Source organism: Pseudoliparis swirei, chromosome 24 (genome assembly GCF_029220125.1).
Source record: "Pseudoliparis swirei isolate HS2019 ecotype Mariana Trench chromosome 24, NWPU_hadal_v1, whole genome shotgun sequence".
Taxonomy (NCBI): Eukaryota; Metazoa; Chordata; class Actinopteri; order Perciformes; family Liparidae; genus Pseudoliparis; species Pseudoliparis swirei.
The window spans coordinates 29,695,452-29,707,078 of NC_079411.1; the positions used below are offsets into that span (position 1 = coordinate 29,695,452).

At 49.5% G+C, this 11,627-nt stretch overlaps 1 protein-coding gene across 1 annotated transcript in view; it reads left to right on the plus strand.

The window, feature by feature from the left end:
- The window catches only part of LOC130190293 (testican-3-like), a 24,542-nt gene extending 16,268 nt beyond the window's left edge, over positions 1–8,274 (plus strand). The window contains 4 exon segments of the mRNA XM_056409615.1: positions 132–194; positions 699–836; positions 7,553–7,668; positions 7,671–8,274. Coding sequence (XP_056265590.1) covers positions 132–194; positions 699–836; positions 7,553–7,668; positions 7,671–7,730 — 377 coding nt within the window. The 3' untranslated portion in view covers positions 7,731–8,274.
- The last annotated feature ends 3,353 nt before the right edge of the window (positions 8,275–11,627 follow it).

Here is an 11,627-nt window from a genome sequence, read left to right on the forward strand (position 1 = left end):
GTACGCAAAGTACACAAAGTACATGAAGTACACAAAGTACACGAAGTACACAAAGTACATGAAGTACACAAAGTACATGAAGTACACAAAGTACATCAAGTAGAAAACTGACGTTTGTTTCTGTCCCTTAGATTCTCCTTGTCAAGCAGAACGAAACGAAATCAACAAAAAGCAACCGGGGAAGAAACTGCTGGGTGAGACACACACACACACACACACACACACACAGACACACACATACTCACACACACACACACATACTCACACACACACACACACACATACTCACACACACACACACACACATACTCACACACACACACACACACACACATACTCACACACACACATACTCACACACACACACACACACACACACACACACACACACACATACTCACACACACACACACACACACACACACACACACACACACACACACACACATACTCACACACACACATACACACACATACTCACACACACACATACTCACACACACAATAATGCACACACACACATACTCACACACACAAACAGCGTCTTAGCCTAATTCCTTGTGTGTGTGTGTGTGTGTGTGTAGGTCAGGACCCGCCCTCCTGTGGTGAGGGCGGGTCCTGACCTACACACACACACACACACACACACAGCGTCTTAGCCTGATTCCTTGTGTGTGTGTGTGTGTGTGTGCGTGTAGGTCAGGACCCGCCCTCCTGTGGTGAGGGCGGGTACTTCAGGGCTCATCAGTGCCACAGCAGCAGCGGTCAGTGCTGGTGTGTGGATCGCTACGGCAACGAGGCGGCCGGCTCCCGGACCCACGGCCCGGCGGCCTGCGGTAGGGAAACACATTGATTACTTCCGGGAGTGACCGCTGCGCGTCGAGCTGCCGCTGCTCTCCGGTTGATTTATATTTTTAACGTTTTCTACGATTTTTTGCACAGTTTGCAGCAGACCACCTACTCCTGGCGAACGTGGTACTACTAGTCTCTATCCTGGGCTTACTGTCAAGCAGGGATGGATTAACCAACGGGCCTACCGGGCCCAGGCCCAGGGGCCCATGAGCTCAGGGGGCCCCTGGGCCTGAGCCTCCTCGCGTGACGTCGCTGTGATTAACATTGTATTGATATGAATATGATGATATGACACGATGCGCCGTAGCCGGTATATGCTAGGCTTAAGTCATTCATGTCAGTAACAGGGCCCCGATAGTCCTACTGAGGGATGGATTACCGAACGAGCCTACCGGCACCAGGGGCCCCTGAGCTCAGGGGGCCCCTAATCCAGAGCCTCTGCGTGAAGTAGCTGTTATTAACTTTGTATTGATATGATGATATGACACGATGCGCCATAACCGGTATATGCTAGGCTTAAGTCATTCATGTCATGGTCATATAATTCGCGTTATGTTGTCTGCTCAGCTCCGGTATCGTTGTTCCATACGGACTGTTTTGTTAGCGATGTTTTTTTTAAAAATTATATTTATTTATTTTTTACTTCATTATTATTATATTTTTTTTTTTTGCGGGTGGGGGGGGGCCCTTGACACGTCCAGGCCCAGGGGCCCGTGGTTTCTTAATCCGTCCATGCTGTCAAGCCGTTTGGTTTAGTTAGAATTGTGTTTGCAGCGAGTTTGTCGTCCTACCTACCCGAACGCTGGCAGCTACGCTGCTCGGTGAACATCTGTCCGTGGATCATGTGGATCTACCAGCTTGCTGTGAGCTTTGTGCTCCTGTGGACTGTCCTGTCCTTCGTAATACTCCCAGTCTCACCCCTGATCCACTACTTGAGCGCGGAGCTCCTCCAATTCAGATTCCACCGATCTGCTCCTCCGCCTACACTATACCACTTCCCGGACACCGCTCGCCACCCCCGCCGGAGGTACATTCACCGCGGAGCGGGATGATACCACCGCATCGATAACTCTACTGCCATTAACTCATTCTGGTCCTCAACCCGCCGCCACCCTCCGAGAAACACCCGCAGGAAGGTGGACCACAGCACGTTAGCCAGCCTAGCCAGGTCGGCTAACGTTAGCTTCTCAACCAACACTCCGACGTCAACTTTGGATTGTTCAACATCCGTTCCCTCTCAGGCAAGGGACAACTACTCCAAGACCTCCTCCTTGACCTCAAGTTGGACTTTCTCTGCCTGACTGAGACGTGGCAAACCCCTGACGACTTCTCTCAGCTGAACGAGTCTGTTCCACCTGGGTTTGTTTACACCGCACACCCCGTCTCACCGGAAGAGGAGGAGGTCTCGCGATACTTCACCGCGAGACTAGGAAGGTCTCATCAGTATCATTGCCAGTATCCCAGACATTCGAATCTGTGGCTCTACAACTGAATGGTCCGACTCCAACCGTTTTAGTCAATATTTACCGCCCACCCAAACCAAATAAGGACTTCATCAATGAATTCACCACACTTCTCACACACATCTGTTCACTGTCTCCCAACATAATTCTGTTGGGCGATCTGAATATTCACATGGACAACACTAATCATCCCCTCACTATGGACTTCACTTTTTGCTTGGACAGTTTTGGTCTCCTACAACATATTCACTTCCCCACCCACTCTAAAGGTCACATTTTGGACTTGGTCTGTTGCTCTGGTCTCACTCCCCTCAACTGCTCTGCTGTCGATCTCCCCATCTCCGACCACATGCTTATTTTATTTTATTTAAGTTTAACATTATCCAAATTCAAACAGTTACGTGTCATATCCTTTCGCCACATCTCAAACATTAATCTAGCTGACCTCACAACAGGCATTGACAGTTTCCCCATCATCACCCCCTCACACACCTCGGACCGTCTGGTTCATCTTTACAATGAGAGTCTCCAGACTCTGCTCAACTCACTTGCTCCCCTCAGAACCCGGACGGTCTCGTTCCCCCACTCGGCCCCCTGGTTCTCCCCTCACCTCCGCCAGTTGAAAGCCAAAGGACGTCAGTTGGAGAGGCTTTCCACCAAAACCGGACTCACTATTCATAAACAGATGCACCATGCCCACATCCTCCTGTACAAAGATGCCCTCTCCTCAGCCAAATCACAAGACTTTACAAACAAAATCACTGCTGGTGCTGGGACCACCAGGACCACCAGGACCACCAGGAACACCAGGACCCTTTTCTCTGTGGTCAACAATTCATTCCGCCCCGATTCCCTTCCCCCTCACTTCTACTCCACTAAACACTGTAACTCCCAAATGTCATTTTTTAACACTAAAATAGCTGCCATCCATCAGCAACTGACCCCTCATACGTCCTGTTGTCCTTCTACTTTTATTCCCCCCCCCCCCTCTCTGTACCTCTATCCTGCTTCCAACTCCCCTCTGCCATCGTTTTATCAAAACTCATCCAGACTTCCAAGCCATCCACCTGCCAACTCGACCCCCTCCCATCCTCCCTGGTCATAACCTCCCTCCCCTCTCTGGTACCCTGATGACAGCCCTCATCCACTCCTCCCTCTCCTCTCTGGTACCCTGATGACAGCCCTCATCCCCTCCTCCTCTCTGGTACCCTGATGACAGCCCTCATCCCCTCCTCCTCCTCTCTGGTACCCTGATGACAGCCCTCATCCCCTCCTCCTCCCCTCTGGTACCCTGATGACAGCCCTCATCCACTCCTCCTCCCCTCTGGTACCCTGATGACAGCCCTCATCCACTCCTCCTCCTCTCTGGTACCCTGATGACAGCCCTCATCCACTCCTCCTCCCCCTCTGGTACCCTGATGACAGCCCTCATCCACTCCTCCTCCTCTCTGGTACCCTGATGACAGCCCTCATCCCCTCCTCCTCTCCTCTCTGGTACCCTGATGACAGCCCTCATCCCCTCCTCCTCCTCTCTGGTACCCTGATGACAGCCCTCATCCACTCCTCCTCCTCTCTGGTACCCTGATGACAGCCCTCATCCACTCCTCCTCTCTGGTACCCTGATGACAGCCCTCATCCACTCCTCCTCCCCTCTGGTACCCTGATGACAGCCCTCATCCACTCCTCCTCCCCTCTGGTACCCTGATGACAGCCCTCATCCACTCCTCCTCCCCTCTGGTATCCTGATGACAGCCCTCATCCACTCCTCCTCCTCTCTGGTAGCCTGATGACAGCCCTCATCCACTCCTCCTCCCCTCTGGTACCCTGATGACAGCCCTCATCCACTCCTCCTCCTCTCTGGTACCCTGATGACAGCCCTCATCCACTCCTCCCTCCCCCCTCTGGTACCCTGATGACAGCCCTCATCCACTCCTCCCTCTCTGGTACCCTGATGACAGCCCTCATCCACTCCTCCTCCTCTCTGGTACCCTGATGACAGCCCTCATCCACTCCTCCTCCCCTCTGGTACCCTGATGACAGCCCTCATCCTCCTCCTCTCTGGTACCCTGATGACAGCCCTCATCCACTCCTCCTCCCTCTGGTACCCTGATGACAGCCCTCATCCCTCCTCCTCCTCTCTGGTACCCTGATGACAGCCCTCATCCTCACTCCTCCTCTCTGGTACCCTGATGACAGCCCTCATCCACTCCTCCTCCTCTCTGGTACCCTGATGACAGCCCTCATCCACTCCTCCCCTCTGGTACCTGATGACAGCCCTCATCCACTCCTCCTCCTCTGGTACCCTGATGACAGCCCTCATCCCTCCTCCTCCCTCTGGTACCCTGATGACAGCCCTCCTCCCTCCTCCTCTCTGGTACCCTGATGACAGCCCTCATCCACTCCCTCTCCTCTCTGGTACCCTGATGACAGCCCTCATCCACTCCTCCCCTCTGGTACCCTGATGACAGCCCTCATCCTCCTCCTACTCTCCTCTCTGGTACCCTGATGACAGCCCTCATCCACTCCTCTCCCTCTCTGGTACCCTGATGACAGCCCTCATCCACTCCTCCCTCTCTGGTACCTGATGACAGCCCTCATCCACTCCTCCCCCCTCTGGTACCCTGATGACAGCCCTCATCCACTCCTCTCCCCTCTGGTACCCTGATGACAGCCCTCATCCACTCCTCCCCCTCTGGTACCCTGATGACAGCCCTCATCCACTCCTCCCCCTCTGGTACCCTGATGACAGCCCTCATCCACTCCTCCTCTCCTCTCTGGTACCCTGATGACAGCCCTCATCCACTCCTCCCCCTCTGGTTCTGATGACCCTCATCCACTCCTCCCTCCCCTCTGGTTCTGTCCCATCACCTCTCAAATCTGCTGCTGTTACTCCAATACTCAAGAAACCTGGTTTAGACCCCAACATTTTCAATAACCTCCGTCTCATCTCTAACCTACCATTTCTCTCTAAAATCCTAGAAAAAACAGTGGCATCTCAGATTCAGACTCACCTCTCCAACAATAACCTCTATGAACAGTTCCAGTCCGGTTTTTTTCGCGCCCCGTCACAGAAACAGCCCTCATCAAGATCTCAAATGACCTCCTCATGGCAGCGGACTCTGGACTATTATCAATCCTCATCCTCCTCGATCTGAGCGCCGCCTTCGACACCATCTCCCACTCCATCCTCCTTGACCGACTAGCCTCCATTGGAATTTCAGACACACCCCTTTCATGGTTTCACTCATATCTCTCTGGCGTACTCAGTTCATTCAGTTAAAATCATTCACATCACGCCTCCGCCTCTCCTCCGGTGTTCCCCAGGGCTCTGTCCTTGGTCCTATCCTGTTTATCATCTACCTCCTCCCACTTGGACTCATTTTCCGCAAACATAACATTCAATTCAATTCAGTTTATTGTATAGCCCAATTTCACAAATTACAAATTTGTCTCGGAGTGCTTTACAATCTGTACACATAGACATCCCTGCCCCAAAACCTCACATCGGACCAGGAAAAACTCCCAAATAACCCTTCAGGGGAAAAAGGAAGAAACCTGCAGGAGAGCAACAGAGGATCCCTCTCCAGGATGGACAGAACAATAGATGTAATGTGTACAGAAGGACAGATTTAGAGTTAAAACACATTCAATGAATATGACAGAGTGTATGAATAGTTCATAGTAGGCATATTCACGATGGAGACCTCCACGATCCATCAGGCAGATGGCGGTGGGGAGGAGGTGGGCGAGTCTCAACAGTGGGCAGTCTCAACAGGACAGTGGTGTAGTCAGGAGCAGGAATTCCACCGACAGGCGATCCATCAGGCAGATGGGATATGCGTCTCATCTGCTGCAGTCTATGCCGTCTCATGGGGTCGATGACCCATGAGCGTGAAGTCAAGGACTCGGGAGAAAGCAGAGTTAGTAACGTGTGATTGAGAGATGAAAATTCATCCTTAAGGAGAAAAAAGGGAGATAGGTACTCAGTGCATCCTAAAACGTCCCCCGGCAGCTATAAGCCTATAGCAGCATATCAAGGGGCTGGACCAGCTGAACCTGATTCAGCCCTAACTATAAGCTCTGTCAAAGAGGAAGGTCTTAAGTCTACTCTTAAACGAGGTGACTGTGTCTGCCTCCCGGACTGATATTGGAAGCTGGTTCCATAAAAGAGGAGCTTGACGACACCCAACTCTATGTTTCCTCCAAACCCTCTTCCACGTTCCCGCCCCCCTCCCTCTGTGCCTGTTTACAGGAAATCAAAGACTGGTTCACCTCAAACTTCCTCAAATTGAACAGCAATAAAACCGAGGTTGTCCTCATTGGCTCCAAGTCCACTCTCACCAAGCATCCCAGTTTCACCTGACAATAGACAACTCCTCTTTGGTCTCCCTCAGGCTAAGAGTCTGGGCGTCGTCCTCGACTGCACACTGTCATTTCACACTCACATCAACACCATCCGGTCTGCCTACTTCCACCTCCGAAATATCAACCGCCTCCGCCCTTCACTCCCACCCAACAGCGCGCCATCCTGGTCCACTCTCTTGTCACCTCCCGCGGATTATTGCAATTCCTCCTCTTTGGTCTCCCCAGAAACTCCTCCATAAGCTCCAACTGGTCCAGAACGCTGCTGCCCGCATCATCACCAAAACCCCTTCCATCTGTCACATCCCCCCTGTTCTACAGCAACTCCACTGGCTTCCCATCAAACACCGCATTGACTTTAAGATCCTGCTCCATGCATTCAAGGCTATCCACGACCTCGCCCCTCCATACCTGTCTCACCTACTCAACATCCCCACCCGGTCTCTCAGGTCTGCCTCCTCCATCAACCTGACCGTCCCCCCAGCTCGTCTGTCCACCACGGGGTCACGAGCCTTCAGCCGCTCTGCCCCTCGCCTATGGAACTCCCTCCCCCCTGACATCAGAAACATTGACTCTATCACTTTATTCAAAACTCACCTCAAAACTCACTTTTTCAGGCAGGCCTATGGCTGACCTGTTCCCCTCTTGGTTGCTCTGCTTTTTAACTGTTCTGCTTTTTAATTGTGTCCATTTTTAAATATGTTGTACGGCGACCTTGAGTGCCTTGAAAGGCGCCTTATAAAATGAATGTATTATTATTATTATTATGTGTAGCATGACGGATGCTAGGTGGCTTTATGCTAAGATAATCTTGACAGTGCAGACGTGGAGTCCATCTCATGAAGCTCTAACGGTCCCGTGCGGTCCGGTTCCAGGCGTGGTTCTGGAGTCTTCCGGAGACCTCGGCAGCGGAGACTCGCTGCTCCCCGACGACGACGAAGACGACGACGAAGATTCCTTTGTTCTCAACGACCGGGCGGCACGGGAGACGGCGAAGCCGAAGACGAGGACTACGAAGACGACGACGACGACAACGACGAGTACCTGTCGTAGTTTTTATTGTTTGTTTGTTTTAAATGAAAAGAAAAAAGAGAAACCTGTGTCTGCACGTTGCTAGGCAGATTACCCGTACTAACAGCCTATGGACCTCTCTGTGTATTGTTTATTCATAAGTATAACACAACAAAATGATCCTGGCAAACGTTTGTGACCGTCGTCCTCTCTGCGTGTGAAATGTGGAGGGCAGGACCAGGACCAATGCAGCGCTCCGGCTGTGGTCACGTGACCTCCTGATGCTCAAGAGACTCCCCTCCTTCGTCCCTCCTCTTCCTCCCTTTCTCCTCCCATCAGAAGTCCCCGTGTACCGGCGGTGTAGATAGAAGAGAATATTGAATCTTTCATTCTTTAGGTTTCTTTTGATCTTGATTTGTGATCAGAGCCGCGAGACAGAGGAATGTTGTTGTTGTTGTTGTTGTTGTTTATTGTTGTCCAGCATTGGATGAGCGTCTGATCCGGAGGCTGAACCACGACAGAGCTCCAGAACAACAACAATAAAGACAAACAGGTCGACTTTCATGCGTCAGCGAGCTAAAAGGAAGTCGATGTTTTACGTGTCGCGTTATTTGAAAGGTTATAAAATCCAAAGACGCTGAGGGGACCAGTCTGTGGGGGGGGGGGATTACCCATAAGGCGGGGGGGGACAAGAAGCTCCATGGACTGATACCAGACCCAGACTGAACCGGACCGACCCGGTTCCCTCTGGTTCAGGCCTGGATGATGTCACCTCTCTGGATGAGGTCACCTCTCTGGATGAGGTCACCTCTGGATGAGGTCACCTCTCTGGATGAGGTCACCTCTCTGGATGAGGTCACCTCTCTGGATGATGTCACCTCTCTGGATGAGGTCACCTCTCTGGATGAGGTCACCTCTGGATGAGGTCACCTCTCTGGATGATGTCACCTCTCTTGATGATGTCACTCTGGATGATGTCACCTCTCTGGATGATGTCACCTCTCTGGATGAGGTCACCTCTGGATGAGGTCACCTCTCTGGATGAGGTCAACTCTCTGGATGAGGTCACCTCTCTGGATGATGTCACCTCTCTGGATGAGGTCACCTCTCTGGATGAGGTCACCTCTGGATGAGGTCACCTCTCTGGATGATGTCACCTCTCTTGATGATGTCACTCTGGATGATGTCACCTCTCTGGATGATGTCACTCTGGATGATGTCACCTCTCTGGATGAGGTCACCTCTCTGGATGATGTCACCTCTCTGGATGAGGTCACCTCTCTGGATGAGGTCACCTCTCTGGATGATGTCACCTCTCTGGATGATGTCACTCTGGATGAGGTCACCTCTCTGGATGATGTCACCTCTCTGGATGAGGTCACCTCTCTGGATGATGTCACCTCTCTGGATGAGGTCACCTCTCTGGATGATGTCACCTCTCTGGATGAGGTCACCTCTCTGGATGATGTCACTCTGGATGAGGTCACCTCTCTGGATGATGTCACCTCTCTGGATGAGGTCACCTCTCTGGATGAGGTCACCTCTCTGGATGATGTCACCTCTCTGGATGATGTCACCTCTCTGGATGAGGTCACCTCTCTGGATGATGTCACCTCTCTGGATGAGGTCACCTCTCTGGATGATGTCACCTCTCTGGATGAGGTCACCTCTCTGGATGAGGTCACCTCTCTGGATGAGGTCACCTCTCTGGATGAGGTCACCTCTCTGGATGATGTCACCTCTCTGGATGATGTCACCTCTCTGGATGAGGTCACCTCTCTGGATGAGGTCACCTCTCTGGATGATGTCACCTCTATGGGCGTGTCCTCACTGAGTTTAGCATAAAGAACAATTAGATTCTGCTGGATTTGAACATGTTTTATATCTTAAGAAGCTTCTAGAGCGGCGGATGAACTGAGCTTATCTTCTGTGTTTTGCTTTGATTTTGTTTTGAAAGCTTGATTTAACTTCCTGTCGTGATCAGCTGACCCCAGGTCAGCGTCTTCTCAGCTGACCCCAGGTCAGCGTCTTCTCTGCTGACCTGGGGTCAGATCCCACGTCCGTGCTCCTCCGGCTTCACCTGGGGAACCTGAGAGGCCGGCGGGTCGAGTCCTCGTCTCCTCTTCACCTCCATGAACTGGAACACGCTCCTTAGCGTGTGCGTGTTGCCGTTTCACGTGCACATCATCTCAATGACCTCAGACACTGTAGCCACTCCCAACCAATCACAGCTCTGATACGCCTCACGGTTCTGATACAGATGCATTTCCTACGTGTTAGTATGATTTGCTGAATAAAGCTTTCTGACCACCGTGTGGCGTCCAGTGGAGAACTTTCACAGAACTCGGGTCCAGGGGTCGGGTCCTCTGGTTCTGGTCTAGGGGTCGGGTCCTCTGGTTCTGGTCCTCTGGTTCTGGTCCAGGGGTCGGGTCCTCTGGTTCTGGTCCTCTGGTTCTGGTCTAGGGGTCGGGTCCTCTGGTTCTGGTCCTCTGGTTCTGGTCCAGGGGTCGGGTCCTCTGGTTCTGGTCTAGGGGTCGGGTCCTCTGGTTCTGGTCCTCTGGATCTGGTCCAGGGGTCGGGTCCTCTGGTTCTGGTCCAGGGGTCGGGTTCCTTTAGCTTCATATTCAGGCCTATAAGGATATAAAACCCGAGTCGGCTTAAATCTAGGAGAATAGAGAAGTGAGGAGGTTTATTAAGACTCACAGGAACTGACAGACATTTCTGACCCGGTTTAGAGGCCGACAGTCAGGGCAACTCGGTGACCTTTGACCTTTAACCAGCTAGAACGCTGAGATTAAAACATATGAACATGACTGCATAATGTATGTGGAGGACAGGTGAATATTTCATAAACTCCGCATGTAGCATGTAAAACACATAAAACACACATAAAATACATAAAGACATAAAACATAAAATACACATAAAATACATAAAGAACATAAAATACATAAAGAACATAAAACATAAAGTACACATAACAGATGCAGAGTAAACTCAACTCAGAATCACCACAGGAACATGCATCGAGGAGGGCACGTTAGTCGTTTTATCTGTAATAACTATAATAGCTATAATAGTAGTAACTATAATAACTTTAATAGCTATAATAGTAATAACTATAACAAACTGTAATAACTCAAATGAATAAATAAATGCACTTTAGAATTTGCTGAAAAAGATTTTAAATGACGCATGTATTTGAGATTTATTTAATATGAATTATGACTACAATTTACAATAAAGTCGAATAAAAATATCTACTTTGAAAACCTGCGGTGTCTAAAAGGCAGAAAAGTTTATATAATTATTTTATTTATATATATATATTATATATACTGAATATATATAATATATATACATAATATATATAAAATATATATATAACATATAATATATATATATACATAATATATATATTATATATAATATCTAATATATATATATTATATAATATATATAATATTTAATATGTATATATATATATACACACACACACGTTTATGGAGGACTCAAAATGACTTAAGTATAAATAAATGCTTAAATAAATGCATGAATAAATATGGGAATAAATAAATAAATGCTTAAATAAATGCTTAAATAAATGTATAAATAAATGCTTAAATGAATGTATAAATAAATACAGGAATGAATCAATATAAGTTATAAATCAACAGGACATAATTAAATAAATATATTTCTACATTTCTGTATTTCTTCATTTATTTATTTCTCTATTTATGTGTCCACGCGCATTTCTTCATTTATTTATGTGTGACATTTACATGTCCGTATATTCAAATGAGCAGGCGGTGAACCTCTGTCTAAAGCATGATTGGTCACCAGGTGTGATGCACCTGGTGTGTTGTGCTCGACTATTTTGCCTGGCACATGGCTGAAGTTGGCTCGCTCAGCTAACGGGTGCGAAGTTAGCCTCGA